The 26,746-nt window shown below is 44.5% G+C and overlaps 1 protein-coding gene across 1 annotated transcript; it reads left to right on the forward strand.

Annotated features, from left to right (window-relative positions):
- Positions 1 to 59: 59 nt before the first annotated feature.
- T265_05409 (hypothetical protein) lies at positions 60 to 25,845 on the forward strand (the record flags this gene model as incomplete). The annotated part of the gene is made up of 12 exons (XM_009170407.1): positions 60 to 203; positions 1,955 to 2,279; positions 4,662 to 5,029; positions 11,051 to 11,634; positions 13,117 to 13,463; positions 16,066 to 16,658; positions 19,001 to 19,146; positions 19,859 to 20,200; positions 21,598 to 21,865; positions 24,276 to 24,521; positions 25,588 to 25,763; positions 25,806 to 25,845. The coding sequence occupies 12 exons, from the start codon at positions 60 to 62 to the stop codon at positions 25,843 to 25,845; spliced, it is 3,579 nt and encodes a 1,192-aa protein (XP_009168671.1).
- Positions 25,846 to 26,746: the final 901 nt, after the last annotated feature.

A 26,746-nucleotide genomic window follows, 5' to 3' on the forward strand; every position in this document is an offset into this window, starting at 1 on the left:
TCAGATAAATGGATACCACAGAAATCTCATCTGACAGAATACCCACTTCGGCCAACTCAATGGCACAAGGAGAAAGTGAACGTGTGGCGCTTACATACATTAGGAACATTTCGGAAATGACTGCACGACTGCCACAACAGTACAACACAACCTTGTCCCACCAACACGCAAGCACCCTACGGAGAACACCGTCAAATCCAAAGGTACGATTGGGCACAACATTGAAGATCAACGTCTTATACAAGATTCAGTGCAGAGATTGTGAGAAACACCAAGTAGGATGAAGCAACCTCTCTACCAGAACACAAACTTAAAAGCACGGCCAATTATCACTCATCTCCGTGAACGAAGGTGGACAAAAACTCATCTGGAAAGACCGTCCACATATTAGCTGAACGGAGAACAAAAAAGGCCGGAATTCGTGGCACTCCACTGAAGAAGCTGTCAAAAAACACATCGAAGTCTACCCAGGCTGTTAACCACTGCAAGCAAAAGAACTACGGAACGCAAAGCTGCACAACAAGACAGAGCGAACCACTATAGAAGAGGCAGACAAACCAAGACAAAAAAATCTAGGGGAGCAATTCACTTTTTCGGACTAGCATCGGACCGACAAATTGAAGAAGGAAGAAGAGCAGCTCAACAAACTGACCATTTAATTCCAACCAAGTCGGCCAACAAGAGATCGGAAACTGCATCAAACGGAGGATTACAAGCGGCCAATCAAATTGTCGAAGGTGAGACTACAATGCAATCTAAGAACGGACCAATCAGAATGAAGGAAATGACCAACAAGAATGGAAATCGCCATCACCAAAGTTGAGGAAGAAAACGGCGACGCAACACAAACCGGGAACGGACCAATCGAAAACAGACCTGAAATACCTGAAACCAACCTGAAACTATCCAAACAACCAATGGAATACGAGATATAGGGCAACAAAGCAGTGCAAATCGCGAACGGGCTAATAATATTACAAGAAAGGTATATACCAACTAGCCAATCACATGACAGGATTTTAGATACTCTAAAAAGGTCATACAAACGCAGCTAAACACGAAGGAGGCAACTAGGCACTAACCAGATCTCCTGTGAACGTAACGTTTATAATCCAAGTTCGGCGAACATATCAACGGTGATCTACCAACCACCCTCTAAGAAGGTCATACAAACGCAGCTAAACACGAAGGAGGCAACTAGGCACTAACCAGATCTCCTGTGAACGTAACGTTTATAATCCAAGTTCGGCGAACATATCAACGGCGATCTGACCAACCACCAGCAGGCACACCCGAGTTTCCAATATTTGGACACATTGATATCCCATGCTTGTTTTAACTTGGGCTTGTACGTCATCCGCTGAGTGAACTTAAACAAAGTAAAAGACCGCAGTCTGAGAGTTCTCAGCAACCTTGTGATCAGTGTGTCATGCTCTCCTCTTGGGAGACACTTCTTAGGACTAATGCAAATCGTACTACACGTCCTGTGCATCATGGTGATTAGATTATGATCGTATCCAGGTCTTACGATCTAAGATAAGCATGATTACTGTGGTATGCTGCAGAGTTTATTTGTCAATCGAATCCGTTCAAGCCGAGGATGATGATGTAGTGGGCTAATGTCTTCGGGCCTTCCTGACTTCACAGTTTGACAAAGCTTTTCCTCTTAGAGAGCTTGTTCAACAGGAGAGGACCCAGAGATCTTCCTCTCTTTGTTCCTGGATGTTTGTAGCGTTGAAGGAGGAATGCTGCCAAAATTATTTCTTTCTGAAGGACTTCTTCAGGAGGAGTATTGTGTTGCAAATCATGTTGAGGCAAGGCAGCCAGGGAAAGCAAACGCTGCGGGGAAAGGATTGTCCACTGATCCGCAAGAATGTGTAGTACGTAGCACAGTCATTCAGTTTGTAGACGCTTTTTAAGGGTGTGTTCAAGACAATACAAGCATAACTTACAGAACCAGTACCAGTCTCCGGTTTATTCTTTCAAGCTATACCCTCAGCTACTGGTCGGGCACTTGTACGCCGAATCTGGGCGACCGGTGCTGATCTACGGACCGCAGGCTAGCGGAAAGACACAACTAGCTCGCGCGATTTGTCACAGGGCTTATACAACCAGGAGAAAAATGAATCCATCGAGACTGGACGCACGAAGAATTCTCGCTTGCACATTCGCACGTGGTGATGAACGATCCAGGGATTGCCAACGGACAAACATGAGAGGTCCGTGGATAATCGAGGACCTACACTTGGTTTCTTCTGGTTCAAACAGCATCGGTTGGGGTGAGTGAATGTCTGTGGCAATTATTATGACTGTTTATTGAATGTGCAACCATTCCACATAAAAATCGATACAACTGTGAGCTGATCACAGGCAGTTTTGGGAAGGCCTATCCACGAATCATGAGCAAGAAATCCAAAGACGCATAAGTCCGAGTTGACCGTAAAGTCAAACAAGGAAAAGCCGGGGGAAAACCGACTCGGATCTGTGAATTTTCCATTAGTTGTGATTTGTAGCTGTCTGTATGTTTGATGAGCTTGTCAATTAACGAGAAAACGTTTTATCCCTCTCTGAGGAGACATCATCAGTGCGCGGGTGCAGGGCAGTGCTTGCGCTCACATAGGTTGTAAACTATGGACTATCTAAACAAACTACATAGGTGATATTTAGAAGAGGGACAATACTACCCAGCCACGCGCACTGATGGTGTCTATTCGAATCGCTTACAAGTCAAGTGCTTAGTCCAGCGAGCAGACGAACCATCTGGGCAACTACCAACGAATGCACACGAGCCATCATCCCAAACCAGTGTCGACTTTTATCATGCAAAGCCCCCGGGGTTCCAGCTACACATTGTGCTATGATGTCTCTTTCGTAGTCAGTTTTTGGTCTGGCCGTCATTTCGTTGATTGTTTCACCTATACTACCCTAGCAGTCGTTCACTCACTGATCACAGACAGCATTGTCCCTGATGCACTACGTATATTATCCTCTCAGCTGAAACATCCGCCATTTTCAAAACAAGTCAAAAGGGTTTCATCGGATAACGAGCTAAAGCGGGAATTTTGTCAAATAAGTCCAAATGTGGCACATCGTTTCACTTTGCTTCCAAAAGCAGCAGTTATGCCACCCACGTGAGTTTGAGGTTCAATCGATTGGCGGGTTCGCCTGGTATTAAAAGGATGCATCGTCTTACCAACCGCAGTCTGAATTGTGCAGACAGAAAGGAAGTTTTGAACTTTATCCCGCCCTAGGTAGCTCAGTCACTGAGGCGCGAAACCACTGTTTGCAAGGTTCATTGTTCGAACCCAACCGATTCGACAGGCCCTGTCTAGGCTTGGACAACCAGGGAGTATCTCAGTCCCCGTTCTTATTTCGCGCCTCATGGCAGCTAAGTAGAGCAAGGGTGCCCCAGGTCAGGATGAGAATAATCCACACATAGAATCAGTCATCCATCTGAGAAGTTATCACTCAAGGCGCCACTGAAATCATCACCACGTGACGTGAACGCCGTAACTGAAGCATGAGTGGCACTCTGTCCAGTCCAAGTGCGAGCTGGTCACGCAGCTGATCGGCCAGTCGAGGTCGAACGGCTTGGCTTTCAACTACTAACTTGGCTTGTGAGTTTGAATCTCCCTCTTGGGGTCAACCTATACTGAAAACACGAGAATCAGCTGAGAATCACCTCCAGTGTGCATTTGGCGAGTGACAATCCGTTTATGAAGTGAAAGCTGTCATCTGATTGACAAAGTGATTAGCCCGTACACAGGTACTATTTAGCTGATACACCTGATACATCCTTCAGTAATGCGGTTCAATTGACCGATCCTGAATAGCGCTCAAGTGTGAACACGTTCGCCTGTTCAGACGTGATAATTCAAGTGCGTCCAACGTGCATTGGTTGAGTAGTAGTTACACGCTCGCCTCGCATGTCAGATGTCCGGTGTTCCAATCCCGACACGGCCATTGGATATGCACTGCTGATGAGCTCTAATAAGAGCGAAACTTGAGTCCAGTCCTTCTCTTCGGTGCGGACTCACCGGAATAATTGCACCAGAACAGGAACACGGCCGTTCAAACGCCCGCAAAACCCCAGAATAGCGCATCGTCAGACGAATGCCACTAGTAGTTTCTTCTTACTGAGTATTTATTTGTCAGTATGAGATCTTCTTGGTGCAAAGAACCATGCCACCCGAATGAACCATGAGAGCTGCAATACCATCAGTATGCCGAAGCCTGGTCAGAAACTACCAAAGTCCACCAGAAGATGTCTCAGTCAGTCCCTTGATTTCCAAACTTTTTGGAATCTTGTATTTGGGACAGTTTTGTACGGCATTATTATATCTGTGTCAGTGATGCGTTCCAAACCGCATCTACGTATTGGCAGAGTTGAGAATTCCAAAACGGGTGAATGTTTTAACAAACCACAAGTTAGTCCAAATCAAACAGAAAACGAAAAAATTTACGGCGAACAGTAAAAAGACTCTTGTTGTAACATTTCTATCTGTTTTCAATAAATCTAAAAGTGTGGTTTCTGGCCAGCTTTATATGCCGTCATGATCATGATGGGAGCGATGCACCTGCAGACATTTCTTTTCATCGCCTGAAATGCCGACTTTTTTTTGGGTTTCACTCACATCTGTTCGCATTCCATCTGTTTTCAGTTCACCAACCATTCTATGAGGAGATACGCAAGCGCATGCGTGGTTCGGTGACTGGCTACCTTTGTGAACACGTGTCGTTCAGCAATCAGTTTGGAAACGCACCTCCACGATGCACATCCCAACTCTTGCCTATCATGACCGCAAGTAATGATTTCAAGTCCGATGAACAGCTGTCACTGGTCGACTTGACACTGACAAGTTTGGGTTATCGTTTTGCTGTTGTGAGCCTGATGGACCCCACGCTTACATTGGTGGGGAATACCTCGGCATTCGGTGAACAGTCCATCTATGGGTTTGGACCTTTGAGTATTCTTTCTCAAACAATCTACAGTTATGGAGTTTCCAGAACTGCTGGTCTACTGGTTCAGGTGAGCGGTATGCGACAAACAAGTTGGATTTTTCCAATTTTTCTATTATTTTTCTGCGAATGACCGCCGGTCTGTACGGACTGACTGATCGACACTGGCAAAAAGCCGGATCACATGGTCGGTCGCTGATCCGCGGATCGTTTCAGTTCTTTGAGCTGCTTTTTCCTAATATCATCACGTGGTCGTCAGGCCATTCGCACAGTTTGATCACTCAAACCAAAAGGTGATACTGGATCTTTGAGGACGAAATACTGACAAACTTTCAGCGGAAATCATCCTTTATCCAAGGTCTGTATGTACAGGAGAGTAAAAGGAGTGACGGCAGACCAACCGGATTGCTGACAGAACATTTTGATGGAAGCCAGCTTTTGTGCTTACCATTGCGGCACGCGCGTTCTCATGGCTGGCTCCATCCAAGTAGAACAGATGATGTAACGAACTTTGTTGGGACGATTGGTATGCTAAGATCGTCTCGGACTCCGCGGTAAATAATTAGATAATTGCACCAGAACAGGGGGGGGGTGTTAAATGATGGGCTCAAGATGCATACCACGTCACATCAACACAAGTTCGCAACCACCCGATTAGGACGCCTTGCCATTATGTTAACCGAGCTCACCAGAGTGCAACCTCATACCACGTGCCAGAGTTCGATCGGAAATGTAATCAATGAAACTGACGTCAGGGGTATTTTGGAGCATATCCTTGTAGGAGTAGAATTTCGGAACGTAAGAAAAAACTCCAAAAATTGCAAATGGGTTTGTAAAACGATGCATGTTCACTGGGACTGCAATGCGACCTCAGTTGCTAGCTTGGTTATATTTTCGTGCTGACACGGACCAAAATAATTCACGACAAAAGATAGACTATAACTAACACAAGTGGTGGTACAGAGCAGACAAGAAAAGCGAACAAAGGGAGGCCCATTATAGAGATCCAGACAACTCAAATCATATTGACAGAACAGACGAGGTACAGGCGAGGAACATGGTCATACTTGGTCTCAGGTGTGGATCCTGGTAAAATAAAGAACGAAACAAACGGCAACCACGGATTGGAGGTCTCATTCTGTTTAACCGAAAATTGGTGTCAAGGGCTCGTGTGAACTATCGATTCATCCAAATCGTATCCTGAACGGAGATAATGACCAGACTGACTAGGCGTATGACTCAAAAGCAAGTCATTTCAGCTAGCAGCCAGAAGGTGCCCCGACAGCCTCGAGTGTTGGAATACTTGTCGATGAATGGCACACAAGTCTTCTTGATCTGATGGGGTCGACAGACCTCTACACCTTCTCAACTCGAAGCATTTTCACATTCGCGGGTCAGAATTACATTGGTCGTGTATTCACTTTGGATCGGAGGCCGCACATATTTGTTTTTTAAAAAGAAATCAAAATGTTTTTACCAGCGGACATCTGGTAAGACAGGGGACTTTTTCTACAGATTTCAAGATACGGAAGGTTGAATCGGCCACTGAGTTTTTACTCATTAACTCGCTCCGGTAGGATGAAATCTACGATTCGATGGACTAGTCAACAGTTAGCGTATTTCGTTTGAGCCTACCGTCTTGCATGAGATAACCATGGTCGAATGGGTGAAATTTGCTAGGTGGGGAAGTTTGATTAGCCTTTGCACGACGTTCAGGAGTTGTGGCCTCATGGCACAAAACGAGTTCCTATATGGCGAACTTCACCAGTGGAATAACACCTTTCATGGGATCAACGTAAAATGGTCACTCCAGTGAACGTTGAGTTCTACAGGGTCCGGTCTCTACAGAGAGGACAACTGTCTTCCATTCACCAGTCAGCTGTCACCCCAAGCGCTACAAACCTGAGGTCCGAATGTCTTGCGAGCCGAAAGTGAAGTAGTTTGAAAGTTGAGTTGGTGACAGTAACTCATTGATATCCTTCCACCGGTTATTTTGGGGGACTGATCAAGTGTAGTTCCTGGTTTCATTTCAACTGAGTATCAACTCATCTAACTCATTCACAGACGCATATTCTGCGAGGTGGGGATTCAAACTGATTTTTAATGAATACTCCTCTACTGTTCTTCAGTGCGATCAGATGACCGGTTGAAATTCAACCCCATCCAGGTGTAAACCCCAATGGGCTATCGGCGAGAGGCTGGCTAGCTTAGTTGAAGGGGTGATAAGACCGATGGTTAGTTTGACAAACCCTGAGACGTTGGTGATTTCAGAACAGGTAACTGAGTGGTAATGGAGCCGCTGTGAACAACAACGAAGTGCTTCTAGCGAAATGCACTGATTTGCAAACCTACTTGGTTTTTCGAGAGACTGACCCGGAACCCAGCTGAATCTCTCGTTTATGGTGCTTTTAGGCAAATGAATGTGCTCCACCAGGCCACCCCATGTTTCAGTTGGTACGATATTCGAGATATCGCGATACAAGCATGGACTCACAAGGTTGTTGATAGCTCTTCAACCGGTATCGCCCTTCTTGGGGCTCATCAGGCAGGCGCAGTCCCCGAGTTTCCGTCAACCTTATATTCCACTTGAATCGAAATTGCACGAAATCAGTGAAATACACTCATTTGCAGACTAATTTGGTTTTTAGAGAGACTCACTTGAAACGTAGCTGATGATGTTTTCAAGTAGATCATGAGGTTGACGGAAACTCGGAGGCTGCGCCAACCCGATGGGTCCCAAGAAGGACGAAAATGGTCGTGGGTTGTCCCAGAGTCTTCAGGAACAACATGAGTAGTGAATTACGTATCTTTTTCCAATGTAGACTATTTTTACGGAGGTTTGTCTTAACTTTGCAAACCTCTTAGTCTATCTTACCTGAGCAGAGCCGACAAAGCACAGTTCTTGAATACTACCTGAATCTCTTAACACCCTTGTCTATTTTGACTGCAAAGGACATTAGGAACACCAAATGAGACGGGATTATCGACACATATTCCCTCATATCCGACTGGATTCAAAACATCCCGAAAAAAAAACAAATTTGAGGGAATCGAAGACGACGAAGTACGAAGGACTGAGGAAGAGGAAAACGCATCGCTCTCCGCTTTGCTCAGATCATATCCTCGGTTACACAAGTGTGCTGTGATATAATGTCGCGTCTGTTTTAAGATTCGGACACACAAGGCTTTCCTCTTGCACAAAATAGGTATGACATCCTGAAAAACTGCATTTATCCAAGGATCGATTTCGATATCTCATTTCCCTTGTTTTCTTTGTCCTCTTATAAAAGCGGCTCTGTTGGACCATATTGAGCATTCATTGCGCGCTCATGCGTCGACCACATTCGGAAAATCAGTTGAACCTAACGTGGGAGTTGGCTGTCCGATTGGCTTCTGCCATGGGCGAGCATCTTCACAGATTGTTCCCTTGCGGGCCGCCACCTAAACTACTCAGTGACAAGTGGAAGAAGAGGATCGCAAACTACTCCAGATGGGGTTTGCTTTGTAAGTTTTCAGGCTTCATCTATTTTGCTGCCGTATGAGGATGAAGCTAGCATGCTTTTCTGCTGGCAATCCTAATGAAAGGAAAGGAGGCCTCTGCCGCGGAGTCGTCCATTAGAGAACACCAACTGAACAGTTACAGACTATTGGACAGGGAAGTACAACTCTCATATGCATCTTGTTTACAAAAACCGAACGTCCATCTTCCCCGTGAACGCATCTTCCTGAACTTTCCTGCATATTCATTGGCTGTTACTCACAAACAAATGCTACAAAGCGACTCGACAAATTACGTGATAGATCTGACTTTTTAAGAGACGCGAAGCGGATTTACGAGAAAAACATACTACTCACATGCCCCACAGTAGTATCCACTGCTACACTAATATATATCCACATGAAAATGGGTAAAAATCACATGCTGCTAAGATATACTTGCGGATAGAGGAAAAAAGGAGGACGCGGATCGATGGGTCAGGGAGACAAGTGTATTACATCAAAGTTCAATGTAGCAACAGGACGGCTAGTAATCTAACACAAGTTTCTTTTGAACCTATAGCTCGATAGTGGAAGCCGCTACGATGGATGACAATCTAATTGGTACTATTCGTGACCGATCCAGTGGCAGTCGATATATGATTCAGAGGACGCGTTCATTGTACGCGGCATGAAACAACTGCAATCGCAGAAGGAGGCGAAAGATATTAAAAGGAGTTTAGGTGTTCTTTGGTGCGGTTCGCCTTCCAGGATGGGATCGCCGTGACTCCCCATACGCTTGGCTGATGACACCTCTTTGTGTAGGTTAGCACCGGGTCCGTTTCTTATCCACTCTTCCACACTTTTGGCTTTAAAGACATAAGTATAATTCGATAAAATTTGTGCTTGTACGGCAGTATCAGCGTCGACACTGATTGTCCTATTTCTGATGAAGATGATAATAATGATGATGATGATGGATAAAGCGTCTTCCAGTTGCTGTTCATGGCAACACTTGTCGGCGCACGACCGCCATATTTCGCTCTGTCCAACTATGCGAATTAGTGCTCACAGGAGCCACTGTTAGACCTTGACAACAATGTTGCAGCTGAAAATTAAGTCCAGCCTAACAGCCATGCACGTCTAAGCACAAACCTTCAAACGTGTAAACCGCGAATGACTCGGTAAATCAGCTATAGTGCCTTGGATCGTACATACTGCATGGACAACTGTAGTAATTCTAGAGCTAATACATGTCACTATGCCCTGACCCGCAAGGAAACGGGTGGATTTATTAGAACAGAACGAACCGGCGGTGACTTCGGTTGCTATCGTTGCATTCTGTGATGACTCTGGATAACTGTACTGATCGCAGTCGGCCTTGTGTCGGCGAAGGATCTTTCAAATGTCTGCCCTTTCAATTTTCGATGGTAGGTGGCCTGCCTACCATGGTGATAACGGATAACGGGAAATCAGGGTTCGATTCCGGAGAGGGAGCCTGAGAAACGGCCACCACCTCCAAGGAAGGCAGCAGGCGCGCAAATTACCCAATCCCGGCACGGGGAGGTAGTGACGAGAAATACGGATACGGGACTCATTAGAGGCTCCGTAATTCAAAGCCTTTAACGAGGATCAACTGGAGAGCAAGTCTGGTGCCAGCGGCCGCGGTAACTCCACTTGCAGTCAAAAGGCTCGCAGCTGGATCTGGCTACATGCAGTTGCTCGTATTCCTGGCCTGCATGTATCAGCGTCACATTGGAAACAGGAAGAAACAGTTTTCACTCTTACTCGGACGCTCCTCAGCGTTGAAAGACTAGGGTGGGACATCAGCAGACCATAAAAGATCCACCAAGGGCTGGGCAGCGCAGTGAATTCACTTGATTGCGCTTGTTCATCAGGAAACAATCCGTTATCCACGAAAAGAATGAGGGGACGCAGGTGGGCTTTCGAGATGTGACATGAAGATCAAATTAAAATTGCTTTGCTGATCATGATCACGGCGGACGCTAGGGATGAGGTATGTGAGTAGTATGTGGTTTTCTCGAAGCTCCGCCTCGCGTCTAATGAAAAGCAAGGTTTATTTCGGAACTTGTGTAACTGCTTTGCAGCATTCGTCTAAAATTGCGTGATAGTCAGTGAATATCCACGGAAGTCAAAGATGAGTGAGGATATTCAGTTTTAGAAACAAGGTGTATATGAGGTGTTTACTTTCCTGTCCAATAGTTTGTAACTGTTTAGTTGGTGTTTGCTAAACAAAGACCTTTTGACCGAGAGCTTTTCTGCTTACAAGAGTGGCGCAGAGGTTCTAAATTCGGAATCCGGGAGCCCGTTTAGAGAAACAGCAATAGGATATGCAGCTGAAGATTTTCACCCAGTTTAATATACAACTTCATGTTTTTATTGCCTCTCGTTTCTCAGGAAGTTCAGCTGTCTCAAATGTAGGCCTCTCACAAGCCGTTTCTCTTTCATTCTAACAGTGGTCAGTGAGACCGTTCCCTCGAAAAAGTCTGTTTCGGCTGCCGCAGTGATGGCTGTCCTCGAGACTTTGTGCTATGAAGCGTTACGCCTCATTCCAATGGTTCCTAGGGGCCATGAGGACTATCAATGGTTGCAGACGACCTTATGTGCCTCGATCGATAGATACATTTTGTCCTCTACACCAAAAGGCATGCTGGTCCCAATCGCCTACTTGCTTCTGGGACCACGTGGCAATTTATTCATAGAAGTACCGTCAGAGGAAAAGCCAACTCAAGGTTCACCCCGTCGAGTCCCAAGGAGGCGAGCTCGAAAAAGGGGCGTGACTTCACCCGACTGGAGGAACCTACAGATTATTCTAGAAGATGTGGAGACAATAGTGTCCACCAAAGCATATTTGGTGCAGCCCCACCGAGATTGTTCCAGTTGGGCAAGGAAACGCAGACTCAACCCCAACCTAGCACTTCTGCCCAGTCAGCCAACTTGTATTTCCGAAATGGCAACCAACATGTTACCGATGAGATCAGAGTGTCCTGCACTAATTCAGCACATCCTGATGGACCATTCACTGAAGAAAGTTGAGAACGCTTATGAGGAGAAAAACTCGTATAAGGGTCAACAACTTCGTTTGGACGGTGCGCCTGCGATTCTAACGCATGATGAAACGAGTGCGACCCTGGATGACTGGCCCGAAGCTGAGCGAATGACGGGGTGGTTGCTCGAGTAAGTTTGATGAATTTTTTGCTATAAACAAAATCATGTTATTGAATAACTCATGTCGAATTCGATTTTAGAGACAGAGCAAGTGACACAAAGCTTTGGAATGCTAGTCAGCCTAGAGGCCACCGTGTCTCAGTTTGGTCAGCACTGCCAACGACGGGAGTCAGGCCGATGGCCAAGAACAGCTATGGACTTTTACTGTCACATCACTGAATAAGCTAATCACATGGATACCAAAGTGAAACATTCAAAATTTGAAAAGTGTTGTGGCTTGCTGAACGGTAGTGCAACTCTGTATCGGTCCCTTTGCTTCCTGCTCCGCCCACTACAGTATATCAAAAACCACGGTGGCTCTACACAGCCCTCAATGGAGACAAAGGAAAATTATTACAACCGTATTTATAGGGCAATCGCAAGGTGTTCCACAAGGTCGTGCTAGAATCTACGTGAGGGGGCGATAAGCGTCGAGTCAAAGATTCTCAATCCGGATTAGCTAACATTCTGACCAATCAGGGCATGCCTTCGTTTGGTCCGTGTCCTGCACGTGACACATCCGACCGAATGATGTGATGTTCGGTTTTCAGGGGCGGCTGGCCTCCGCACAAAAAGGTCCTGCCCAGAATCCTCGATCTACTTGTAGAAATGAGCAGACGTATCAGTTCATCGACTGTTTGTTGTTAAATGGCTTAGTGTTCAGCTACCATAAACGAGGGATTCAACCGGGACTCAACTGAACCTCCCGTTAACGCCAAGTTGATTTGCAAATGAGTGTATTTTTGAGATTGCATTATTCTGTGAGATTGTGCATTATTGGGCAACAAGAGATAAATGGTTTTATCAACCAGACTACAACGGACTGACTCAATGGCTTCTTGTTATATCTTCTGACTCGTCAATCTGAGGTATCTGCTGCTGACCCGCTCCAGTGCCTAGTGTCGGAGAGAAAAGACTCACAGAAGGGAACACAACAGCTATATTCCGAACAAGCGAGTGCGAATATAAAACGGTCTCAAGCTAATTACTGGAGAGACACCGTCTGAACTTGATCCAACGCTGACTCACGCAGTCTGGGTTTGATACAAGTTTGTGACGCACTGCATATTGAGGGGGCGTTGTCTTTCTGGTTAGCACCTGGAGGTGCTGAGAGTCTCAGTAGATTTCGGGCATTCAGTGGTTACTTTCAGGAATCTGACCTTCCTGATACTTCTTAGGTCATCTCGTGCAAATTTGAATGCGTACGCTCCACTAGTTTCATCAAAGTGCCACCTTCCATGAGTGCTTTCTTTGCACAGTCTTTGTACTTGGCCCGGTTTCGTATATCCAGTCGAAACTCACAACTTCCATAATCGAATGACTCTCGACGGCAGTTACTGACATCTAAAATAGAACAAAGCGTCTGATGTAGGCCATTTTAAACATTACAACTGCAACAAACGATCGAGCGAATCCTATTTTCAATTTTGTTCCTTCCATACTTGTTTACAGTGCGATTAAAGAGCCGGGTGGCCGAATACTGTTCGTTTACAAGGAGCCTGACCAGAGTGGAATCCTGACCTCAAAGCTGCATGACCTTATTTACCATGCTGCCCACCGAATGCGGCTGAACAGTCCTCATTTTGTGACGTTGGGGCTGCATGAACGTGACATCGATCTGCAGGGGTGGGATAACGATCCACTCGTTCTGGACTGTACAGGTTTGAACGTAGAAGCTGATGCACAGTGGAAGACACTTACACAGAATTTAGTGACCCAATTCAAACTGGCCGAAATGGCGATGCAACAGCGTAATGATTCAAGGATTGCAAACTTGTTCCTTGTGCTGCCAAATAAAGGTACAAATATATGTGGTTGTACTATGCTGCATTCTGTTGACTCTGTACCAAAATCTTTGAGGTCATGAAAGCTGTGATTCGTCATAGACAATTTTTGAGTTCTACCCCACTGATATAGGCGTTCATCTCATTCTATGATCTTTGCGCGCCAACTAACAAGTATTTTTACCGTTGGTTTGTTTGGTGAGCTGGCAATCTGAAAACGTTTATTCACCAGTCCAAGTGACATCGTCAGTTCGTTTTGAGTAGTGTGTTGAAGTAGGTTGTTGCGCATGGATAAGTTGATACATGGACTACTCACACTGGGTCAGCCTCATGGATAAGTTGATACATGGACTACTCACCCTGATTGATTGTTAGTCGTTGCAGTGTGTAGGCAGGTTTCATTGCGACATGCCACTTGACTGAATCTTTTGCAGAGCACGTCATCATCATCATCGACAGCATGACATCAGTATTAAACATTGATGCATCCCTGCCATGCAACCATGATTCATTTCAATGCCTCACTGTGAAGAAGTGATGAAAAAGTGGATGGAGAAGGGACTTGGTGCTAGCCCACCACAATGAATCCGAGGTACTCACACCTCATGCAGGCAACAAGGACGTAATTGACATCGATTAGCAGCGTAACCAACTAGGCGCTGAGCATCTAGATTCTAGGACTTCCTTCTCGCGTTTTGTACTTTTGTGCGCCACCTTCTCCAGAATGACCTTGTGTCTTTCCAGATCTTCGTTTGTGGAACTAAGAGACACTGGGTCCTATCTTCCGATAGCCATGTGATAAATTTGGTTCCGGTCCTCGTAACATGTGTCACTGCCATCGAAATTGATTGGGTTGTTTCCTTCACCTTAGTTGGTTTTTTACTTCGGACTTGAGGTCACTTTACTCACTGGGCTACTAGCCTTGCTGTAAATTCATATATATTCCTAATGCAAGGACTATTTGTAGAGCTCAGGCTCAAGACTGCCTGAATCCGTGCCAATCAGGAGACAGGTTAACCAGCAATGAATGCTCATCCAAATGACTAATGATCAGTCAAGGTCTAACTGAGTAAGTAGATACTGTATCGATCCATGCACGCGCAACCACCACGCACTTCCAACATCAACACACTTCTACTCACAACGTAATGACGATGTCATCTCGATTGGTGGTCAAACGTTTTCAATATGTTGAAATTGTCCTGCTCAGCAAACAAACCAACGTCCATCGTTACAGCCTGAGTTACCAATATTTTTACATTTTATTTTTATATTTGTAATCATTTACTTTTAGTTTACTGACCCAGAACCATTCATCGTATGCTTCGGCTGATGCGTTTCTCGTCGTATCGTCTAGTTTCACTGCTATTCAAGGTCATGTGACAGTTTTGAAATAAACTCATCGATCTCGACGTGTAGATCTGGGCCGCCGACAACTGTTGGAGTCTGCAAAAGCGAAGAAAGTTCTTCCAGTCGATAGCGGTTGTGTGGCTAATAGTTAATTCCTCTGAGCAGAATTCGATTTTAGCCAAATTTTAGAATCAGCAATAAATGAATAGAATTACTGTCCTAAACTCCATCCTAAACCGCTCCAGCCAAGTTCCCTTTCGAAGACCGATTTCTTGCCGATACTGTCGGGCATCACACCTGTCAGAAACAGTTGAAAGTGTAATTTGGTGGCCATTGTTGCATTAGCGTTGCTGATGGATCACTCCGTTGCTTTGTAAATAACGTATTACCGTCTCCTTGTCATGAACGAGAGTTGAAGCGTCGGAATGCTCAATTAAGGTTTTACATCCGAACGTAGAAAATGTTTGCACAAAATGAGCCTAGATGCAGATAAGGAACTGTTCTTATCAAGAATAGGTCAAGGTTGTGTGCGTACATTAAATTGGAGCTGGCAAAAAGTGGAGAGGATTATCTGGAAAAGATTCTGAGATAGTTTATCGGAAAAAATAAGTGTACCGTCTTGATGGTTAGTCATAATCCACATTTCTTACAAGAGGCTTCGTCAAAGCCTGAATTCTTTTAAACGTCACTATCATTCACCTCCGCACTTTTACAATAAAGAACCTGAAATCAGAAACCAATACATACCCATAATACGTAACAGCTTATATCTGTCTGCGCCATCAGTGTGATTTCCTCTAGTGGACAGATGTTCGTATCGTTCACGTTTCTGATGCTTATATGGTACGCCTGGATACTACTGACGGGAGCATGCGAGTAGTATGTTTTCTCGTACATTCGTTTCGCGTCTCTTGAAAAGTGAGATCTATGAAGGAATTTGTGGAGTCGCATTTGCTCGCATTCTAGCAACAGTCAACGAATATCCAGGAGAGTTCAGGAAGGCGCGTTCAAAGAGAAGATGGGTATTCAGTTTTTGGACAAACAAAACAAATTTCTCAAGAAANCCCCCATAATGACGCAGCCCACGTCCCGGATTCTCTAGTTCTCTCTCTCTTGGAACTGAAGTTGAAATTCGCCAGCACAATTTATACGGTTAGTAGGACCACGAAACTATTGAAGGCCAGGCCATGTAGTGCACCCCATCAATGAGGTATGAGTTAGAATGAAGTTTTTGAAAAAATTACCCACCTTTTTATCTCTACTGCAGAAAACGTGATCAACTCTCTTTGTCAAGCTGTCTCATGGCACCGCGTGATCTACCTGACCACATTGGACCAATCACCGACCGAGCCAAACGCGGTCTATTTGAATGAGGATAAAACTTTGAACGGATTCCTGTCAAAACAAGTTTGTGAACCACATGGGCCGGGGAACAAAATCAAACAACTTTTTGTCCGAGTTCATAAAAAGATGTGTCAGGAAAACGCAAATCTGCAGAATCTAAGTGGCCAACAAAGGATTACTCTCCTGAAATCAGCAGTGGACACGTGGAATGAGTTACAGAATGGCGAGTCCATACATTCAGTCCACATTCGTTCGGGTCAACTGGAACAAGCTCAACGAGGTTATCAGAATATGAAGAAACAGGTGGCAGTGGAAACCGAAACTCTGAAGATTGTAAAAAACGAGCAGATGTTACGACAACAGCACTGGATTCCACAGGCCGAGCGGAATTTGAACGAAGCCAAGGAGGCAATGGACTATTGTCAATTAGCGGTGAACAAAGGACAGCGGTTAATGGGGAAAATGAAACGACCTTTGGAAACAGCCCTAGAAAAGGCGAGAAGAGAATATGAAAGGGTGAGTTAGGCAAGGTAGTTTTCAAGTGTCACTGACTATCCTTCACCCTAACGACTGCACTTCCTTGTAACATCGGATACGTGAACCAAAACGAACAGAAGCTATTCCGAGAAATAGACTCATATGCAAATCAGTTTGGCTTTCACGAGTAGAACATAAGGTTGACGAAAACTCAGGGACTGCGCCTTACCTTGTGAGTAGTTTCCTTCATGAAAATATACTGCGATATCTCGAATATCGTGGCAACTGAATAATGAGGCGGCCTGTGTGCAGCACATTCAGCTGGAGAACATCATAAACGAGAGATTTAATTGAGTCTCCCGTGAAAACCCAATTGATTTGCAGATGAGTGTATTTCTCGAAAACAGTACAATTTGGGTTCAAGTAGATCATAAGGTTGACGGAAACTCGGGGACTGCGCCTACCTGATGAGCACGAGGAAGTGCGAAACCGGTCGTGGGCTGTCGAAGAGCTTTCAGAAACCTTGTGAGTAGTTTCCTTTATGGAAAGTTATATCGATTTATGTGTGCGCCATGCTCGCGGTTAGGTCGAACACCCCTTGGTTTTTGGATAGGTGTGAGCCTGATGATCAACCGATCGAGAGCGGACGAAAAGCGAAGTGGACTGTTTGTTTTCTATCGGGATCCTTCATATCATTCCTGTAATTAACGAACGTGGAAGCTTCAAACCCATGACCCGGCAATTATGAGATTTCAAGGTCACTTCTGTGGACTATTCTCTTATTTCGTTCATTAGTCACTGGTACTCGAGTCGCACGATGGTTCTGTGCCTATTCAATCGCCTCTGAAGATGCAGTTGTGAATTTCAGGTTGTTAGCCACCACATGTTCTAGAACATTCCCTGGTCATGAAGAGTGTATGGCTCCTGGGCCAACAACTCTAATCACACAACTTGCTATTCAGTCGATTGATGGTAAAATGTAATAACTCATAACCGTCTCAACTAAAAGATGGGAAAACTTGTGGAGTGTCCACAACGGCTTAGGTTGATGATCCTGCCACTGAAGAGGAGATGGATGCTTCGTCCAACAGATTTTTTGCTCTCTTCACCAGGATTTTCATAGGTATATTCCAACTCAGGTGTCAGGAAACGTGTGCATTATTCAGGTAGGTAGTTAATAAATGATTGTTACTCGTCCACCCTTCAAATTCCGATGCACTTTTAAGCGAATCGCGCAACAACTCCTGAACGAAACTTCCTAGCAAAAAACAACCCGTATGGCAAGGCCCGTTACAGTATACACAGGAAAATCGGTTTCTTGGCTTAGGTTGTGTAGATAAATATGTAGAAAATCGTACTGAAAATCGGTTTCTTGGCTTAGGTTGTGTAAAGAAATACGTAGGAAATCTGACGAATTCAGTAGTCAACTAATAGTCAGTCAGACATTTTACGATCCAGTCTTTAGAAGTATTTTGTTCCCATCGGAGTACACGTGGACCCACACGACGTCCACGTTTAAGGAAATTCGAACCAATCAGCGAACAGGCCAAGTCCAAACGGAGTTGGATTGGGTATTGGGGAAGTTTCCCTAAATCGTCCTATCGATCCCGTAGGTCACCTGATCACCGTGAAGTGTTGGTGGCGGTAGGTCAATCATCGGGCATGACAGCAGATGAGCGTAAGTGATAAACGCGCACACCTAAATGGCAGCCTATAAGGTCGTAAAGGCTGGTCAATAAAAAAACAGCGAAAGTACGAAGAGCCTGGATGTGACACACTACTCATAAGGTCGCTGAAAAGTTTTCGACCTGTTTTGCCCTTTTCGGGGTTTCATCGAGTAGGCTCAGTCCCAAATATTCCGTTAACCTTATGTTCTACTTGAACCAAATTGGAAAAAATACACTCGCTTGCATATCGATTTGGTTTTGACGAGAAAATCACCTGGAACCTAGCTGAATATTTTGTTTGCCATGTCCTTAAGAACAGAAGTGCATCTAAGAACAGCATAATTTTTGCTGTTCTTGAGATAGAATGTTGACGAAATTAGAATGGAGTTTCCGCGCATTCGCTTTTTATTTTCCTTCAACTATTTTGTGTACTCAGAAGTACTGTCATTTCCAAGATCGAGATGATTCCCAGTTGCCATTGAAACACCTCTATAGTACAGTTCTGCTCGTCATATGCCATCAAATTAGATGCGGGATAATGTTGCCTCATTCACAGAAATACCCACCCGAATTTCAGCACACTCACGAAAGTAGGGGCGGCAGAATCTTTGAGGAAAAGTCAGGAAGGCGTTCAGGAATCTTGATAAGTGCAGACGCTCGGTTAGGTTTTAGTTCATTTTCCCTCACAACCACTCGTTTTTCTGATTCATTTAGGCAGCTGAGCGATATCAAGCGGCTCTTCAACGACTTTACACACTGTCTGTTGAGATGCTAGATGAACTGAGGTCATATCCGGCGCCACCGGAATCGGTAAAGTCATGCATCTACGCAATTTGCATGCTGTTCGGAGAAGAAGAGAAGTACGTGATGCGAATATTGATTTTCTACTCTGTTTTCCTATCTTTCATTTTGAGTAACCTAATTGGGATGCAACAAAGTCACTGAAACGCGGTTTCGGATCAAACAAACACGAACTTCTCACGAGGGTTCCTAACCGTCCTGTGGGCGCGATTCCCCTCAACCGGCTTTTTGCAAAGAGGCCCCTAAATTCTTCACGAAACGGGCGTAGTGCCCCCCGTAGAACAGCACACAACCTAAGGATTCACCGAAGTCGCGCTGTGCTCGGAGGAGCTCTCCCATCGATACAGAAGTCTTTGTGACAGTGCTGTTGTAGCATTTTTCCGTGCACCTGAGGTTAGCACTAGCTATTAAGATGGAAAATGCCTGAAGGAGTTTTCTACCAGTAAAGTAGGATAAAATTTGAGCCCTGTCATCGCGGAGATACCGGTCTTTAGTCCCTGCGGAGAAGTAAACATAAAAATTACAGTGAGCCTTTATTTCTGTTTGTTGTAGTTCTAAGGGCAGAGTCTTCTGTTTTCAATTCTGAGGGATGGCCTGTTTTCTGATTTCTATCTCGGCAGCCTCCATGTCCCGTCCTTCAGTGTACTGAAACCCATCTGTAATCTGAGCCTTATATTTCCAGGATCCAGACACAGAGTTCGCACTGGTAGGTTCTTCTGGCGGGCTTGTACTTGGTGTGTGCCATAACTTTGGATAAAGCTGCACTTTAAGGCATTCTCATGTAGTGATCTGGTGCGGCGCCATTGGGGCACTGGAACAAGAGCTACAAACACTATATGACAAGTACGCGGTTCTTACAACTGAAAATGAGGATGCTGATGACGATGATGGTGAAGATGATGAGGATGATGATGATGGTGATGATGGTGATGATGATGATGATGATGATGATGATGATGATGATGATGATGATGATGGTGATGATGATGATGATGATGGTGATGATGATGATGATGATGATGGTGGTGGTGGTAATGATGATGATGATGAACCAGAACCTACGCCTACCATGGTTCAGTCCGAGCTTTCACGCGAAGTGCTTCGTTTTGTGAAGTAAAATGTCTTGAGCACGCTTTGAAGTACTTAGTTTCAGGTACAGGCGATTTCAAATGTGATTTCCACTTCATGGACTGGCGGATCCGTTTGTCTCTATTAGTTATCCCATGAAAGTCCTTTAAAGTGGGCCCCTAGTTGATTAATTTAATCGCTCCACTCATATCCAAGCCAACTTTCTCTAACGGAATATTCAGTATTTTAAACCTATCAGAACAACAAAATGGCTGTTTGCAGCGTGGAGTAGAACCCCTTCCGAAGATGATGTCATCTGTGGGGACAAGTCTACATTAAAGCACTTCTATGCAGTGGCAACCTATCTTTAGTTATACATGAGGACTAAGGCATTTGGCTCTCTTCTTGGAGGTGCGGCCTTTTCTGTGAAACTTCATTTGGAAGGGGAATTGTTCAGCACTGTAATAATCTCTATGCAATGTTAGGACCTCTCCAAGTCGGTGAAAGTTCATCCTTGAAGCATGATGGTTGCCAGAGCGAGTGTCACTTTTGTTCGGATTTATTCATTCCTTATTATCAACCCTAGTGGGTCCCGCACTTTGCCCTTTTCTGTTCCTCAGTATGATATTGTGCCAAATGCCTATTACGGCACTCGGTTTTGGTGCCATCAAGATGCAATCCATCTAAACCGCGGATTTTCACGTGCTTGCACATACCCGCTTGGTGTAGTCCTCATCAGTTCGATCGAAACCACCCATCAGTTTTGATGGACAAAAAAGCTCACGTGACTACCTTGTTGATGGAGGCTTACTGCCAGTCTGAATGACTCTGAACATCAAATAGAAGAGGCGTGCGGCCTCCTCATTCCCTGAGGATAGAGAGCATGATGAGTATTGTATTAATACTTGTGTTTTTACTTTGTACACGCATTCACCCTAAGCCTAATTCGATGTGGAAAGTTTGAGTGCTTCTTTCTATGTTCAAAGTTTTAGGTATGGCGCATAAATTTGGTGGGTGAGTAAGTCCGTATGGGGAGACGAGTCGCCTGGAGATTCGTGGGCTACCCAAATTAAGAGTAAACTGTCGTAAAGTGCTTTCTGGCTTCCTGATGAATGCTTAGTGATTTCAGTAGCTTACGACGTCCGGTATAAACACGTGCAGATAAACACATTTCAGTTGCTCGTAGCGTTCCATTCTAGTTACAACATGGTTGCATCGTTGAAACGTCAGCGCAGAAACAAATTAGCAGTCGTATAAGTCCTATAGAGAACTTTCTCAAGACTTAAGAAGAAATTAATTTGCTTAGTTTCAGTCCAGGTTGCTGAACTGAGATGTACTCTGTCTATGCAAGATTGATCTCCACTTGGTACTGTCAGCTGGAATCTCTGCAGATTGACTTCGCCTTTTAACTGGTCCTCAACTGGTCCAGGAAGCCTATCTAGGATTTATGGCGGTTATGTCGCAAACGAGAATATGGCCAGAAACGTTTGGTCGATTTGTACACCCCCCTACCTATCCACGGTACTAAACACTTTTTTCACCACCCCTCCGTCGTTGAACAGTTGGTCCAGCGCCAAAAAAATGATGGTACCCACTCAGTTCATCAGTAGAATCCTTGGCTTCCATCGAACACAACTGTCGCCATATCATCACGCCGAACTGAGGCGACGATTGGCATTGCCCGAGCTGAGCATCACCAACCTGCACAAGGTAAGAGTATTGATATTTCCGCGTGAAGGATAATTTTATGCCTACAATAAACCGACTATTTGATGATCCTCAGCTGGACTCGGGTAGACTGATCGGATTATCAAGGCCGTCATAATGCACTATAAACTTGCTACGTCGAAGAAGCTTATGAAATGGCTGGTCCACCACTGCTAGTTGTCACTGCGACTCGTCTATAAGAAGATCAACAGCACGTTCGATGTTTAATGCTCAGAGGAGAAAAGAACGCGCTATACGAATGGAACTTTAGTAAATACGGTAGTCTTGCGCAGTACTCCGCCTTTCTGTGCGCTCATTTTAAGGCCTCTTCCGACCATGGGTGAGTTGCTGTCTGACTGGTGTTCTAAGCAAATAGGGACGGAAACAGTGTGGATACCGTAGCGTTTTTTCTGTGGAGATGTCTCGGGGTTGTCATCACCAGATGAACCAGTGTCAGGGAATTAGCGAATATACACTCATTTGGGACAAATTCGGTTTTGCGAGAGACTCACCGGGAGCCCCAGCTGAATCTCTCGTTTGTGATGTTTCCAGGCAACTGAATGTGCTGCACCAGGCCGCCTTATGTTTCCGTCGCTACGATATTCGAGATATGGCGATATATCAGCAACCTTATGAGTAGTACATTACAAAGATATACAGCGTCAGGGAAGTTTATTTGACCTGGTTGCTCGATTGTGAGAGCATCTTGGCTTGTTCAGTATCCCCTTGGTAACGAGCGATCATTCAAATCGTAAAACTGTCAGTGTGATCTACCTTCGCGGCTGGATCAACTCCAGTCTCGATGTTGAAGGTGGAGAAGTAAACTTAACCCAACCGTTATTTCGTGTTTTCTACCTGTTCAAAAACGCAACAGGAATGTTTTATTTGTGCACCGCTCGTTCAGTTTTGATGTGTGGTTGACCGCCTCTGAACGGGACCAATTTTGGTTGGAGCCTTGCAACTAGTACCGAATTGTAAAGCTACGTGGATTCGACATCTCACCTCGGATGCCTGGCCACAATCTGGGTCATATCTTGGTCAGCGTCTACTTCGGCGATTAACTCCCTGAAATCTTGTGAATATGCTGTGTTATCTGTATTTTTAAACTTGTGGATGTGTGAGAGCTTACCAAAAGCCTCCGCACACAAAGTGAAGTCCGTCAGGGGTACCTACTTGTGATGGACAACATAATCACTCGAACGATGGAATGTCTTCAAAACCGTGGTGATGACGTAGACCTTGTCAATCTGGAGTATAAAAAGACAAGGTCGTTCTCATCTTTGAACGGCAGAAGAGGGTAAGGTGCTTTTGGATGAAGGGGTCGAAGTAATCCCATCGTTCGGCACCCCAAAGCGTAAAATCGTGCTCCTGTACATGTAGTCACTGAAAGCGCCAATTACAATCCAAGGGGAGGGACTCGAAGTTGTGGAGCGTTTCACGTATCTTGGAGATTGTATTAGTTCCAACAGTAGTGTGACAGATTAGGCCAATCCACGAATCTCTAGGGTCCGGATCACCTTTGCTAATTCGAGATTCTCGTGAGGGCAAACAAGCATATCCCTGAATCTCCAGGGACGTGTGTATCAGGGTACCGTGAATATTACTTTGTTTTACGGGTACGAGACGTGGCCTTTCCGAAGAGTTGCAGAATTGAGGCGTTTCCAGTTCTTCAATGACCATTTTCTTGGAAGCATACCTCTTGCGGGCTGTTGCGAGACAGTCAAAAAAGCGAGTGTTTGGTTGTCGAAGAAACTGTACAGCGGAAAAGCTGCTGTGTTCAGCCCATGAATTCGGTATTCCAAATCATCGTTTGCCTGAAAGTGTACAGTTTTCCTTATTGATTTAAAGCGATGCCAACAGACAGTTAACCAATCTTCGATCTGGCAGAGGATAATGAAAGAGATTGCGAAGAAATTGAGTATTGCCGGTGTGACCTCAGAAAGTAAATAGGTCTTTTTGCAGTGGCACAAAGTAAACAAATTTTTTCTCTTTTTGTACATTGGCTTGCCCTTGCGGAGAGGTGGCAGCATAAACCCCAACCGCTGACTCTCTCTCTTGCGGAGTGGTTGGCTTCGCGCGATCTTGTTCAATTCCTTTTGTTCTAACCAAATTAGTGCTCTAAACGTACAAAGATTTCAATGTGCTGGACCAAGGCCGGACAAATTACAAATGATGCAAAAAAACACGTCAAAGACTAGCCCGACTGATTAACACTCCCTTTAAATCGAGCCCACGCAAAACCTAATGTCACAGTTGATCCAGTTACCGCCGGTAAAAGATATTCAGTAGTCTCACGATTTCAACAAGTTTTGTTTGATTGCAGCAGTAACAATGCTTTCTTTCTGCTTGTTTCAACATCGTCTTCCGTATCCTGCCCTATCCACACAACTCTTGTCATTCCCGGACATTTCAGGTTAGTTTAGCTGCTGAGGAGATATGTCTGTGGCTACACGCATTGTGCAGATGTGGTGACGCACTGGATGGCGTTCGAGCGGAAATAGAACGGCTTTCTGGACAAGAATTCGAAATGGCTCAACTGGAAGCGGATCTGACGCAGAAAAAATTGGAACTTGATGCTGCGCGCCTTGGATTCGAGGCAGCCGAGCAGCATTTGCTGCGATTGCGGAAAGCCGCTGAAGATCAGGAAAAGCACATTCAGGTAGGGGAAATGGGTCACGTGGAGAGATGACTATTCAAAATCGGAAATGCGAGTTCTTTGAGTTACTTGTGGGCAGTAGGCTGTGTAGCAGAGACAACACTGACAAGGACGTTTTGGGACAACGTAGCAGAATGACTGCATATCAGCCATCTAAATGAAACTAATCAATCATCAATCAATCCAATCAATCAATCAATCAATCAATCAATCAATCAATCAATCAATCAATCAATCAATCAATCAATCAATCAATCAATCAATCAATCAATCAATCAATCAATCAATCAATCAATCAATCAATCAATCAATCAATCAATCAATCAATCAATCAATCAATCAATCAATCAATCAATCAATCAATCAATCAATCAATCAATCAATCAATCAATCAATCAATCAATCAATCAATCAATCAATCAATCAATCAATCAATCAATCAATCAATCAATCAATCAATCAATCAATCAATCAATCAATCAATCAATCAATCAATCAATCAATCAATCAATCAATCAATCAATCAATCAATCAATCAATCAATCAATCAATCAATCAATCAATCAATCAATCAATCAATCAATCAATCAATCAATCAATCAATCAATCAATCAATCAATCAATCAATCAATCAATCAATCAATCAATCAATCAATCAATCAATCAATCAATCAATCAATCAATCAATCAATCAGTCAGTCAGTTAGTCAATTAATCAATTAATCAACGAATCAGTCAATCAACAAATGAAAGAAAAAATAACTGGTGAATAGGTTTGTGTGTGAGTACTTGAGTAATGTGAATATTAGTTGCCCCTATACTTCATCTACCAGTCAAGCTATTCACCACATCGAAGGAGAACACCAGGTCACCAGTTTCTACCCCAATTTCACTCCGTTTGGTGTTGCGCAACGTACTTGCGCATGTTCAAATAAGAAATCAGAACAAACATATTTATTGACTCATCTGGTGAAACTTCTGTAGGTTACGTTGCTTTCTTGTTTAAAACATGACGGCGACAGGAACGTGACGGCATCTTTGATAGTTGCTTGTCCTTTTTCCCATTTAGGAAACGGAACACAAGATACTTTTGACAAACAGTATCCTCGGTGATCTCAAAAGTGTTGAGGCAGAAGTTGAGGAACAACAGAAGCTCCTGGAACAAAAGGAAACCCTTTTGCCTTTGTACAATGCAATGGCTGCATTGGAAGCGGTCTATCTGCCAACAGTTGCTTCCAGTGAAAGGTAATGAGTGGATTTCATGGTGAAATATCCCATCTGTGTCAGGGCAGACTTGGAAATTTGTCTAAGCCAGTTGAGTGTATAGGTCGCGCTGCCAACCAAATCCGAGCTACAGATGGCTGGAGAGCGGCTTATTTGACCCAGATCATCCCTAGAAAGAGTGAAAGCGGTTTCTACCGGCTTTGTGTCTGGCAATCGGCTTTTCAGCGAATCCTTACGAAAGTCTTACGGTTGCTATTTGTTATGAGTTCCTAATTCCTCCTACTTCCTGCTGGCAATCTCATCATCACCATCTTCATCATCAACACCATCATCATCATCATCATCATCATCATCATCATCATCATCATCATCATCATCATCATCATCATCATCATCAAAGACAGCAACATCGTTGTTGACACTGATGCTTCGCTGCTGTACAACCATGACGTTCGTTTAACCATATTAAAAGCCCTAGAGTGAAAAGAAAGATTAAGTGAGGGAGGGGACCCTGGCCTATGGGCCTATGTCAAGCATACTGAGGTGCCTACACCTCCAACCACTCAATCAGACAATCTGGAAAGAAACTGACAGCACGAACGCCACTGACATTGACTAACCGCTGATAGCTTCTACACTGACGGGAGCTGAATGCGACATCCGAATTCGCATCAAGCATCGTCCCGTTACTACTCAGTAGTAGGTCGTGAGCTTACTTGTACGTTGCAAAAAAGTGCCTCCAGTTAGAGTTGCTTTTGTCAAAAAAGTATTATTTGGTTTTCCGATTTATGTTTTAGTTGGCTATTGCATAATACTCACAAGCCAGTTACTGGTTCTAATCTTGTGTGCTGGTGGAGGTGCAGTTGGTGTACGGGACCTAATTGCTATTCAGTACGAAGTTAAGAGTGAAATCCCAATGGCCGTATGAAAGACGGGAGACTCAAGTAGATCCCAACTGAATCTCTTGTTTATGGCATTCTTGGACTGAATGTGCCGCCTCATGT

The sequence above is a fragment of the Opisthorchis viverrini genome (genome assembly GCF_000715545.1).
Source record: "Opisthorchis viverrini unplaced genomic scaffold opera_v5_101, whole genome shotgun sequence".
In the NCBI taxonomy this organism is placed as follows: domain Eukaryota; kingdom Metazoa; phylum Platyhelminthes; class Trematoda; order Opisthorchiida; family Opisthorchiidae; genus Opisthorchis; species Opisthorchis viverrini.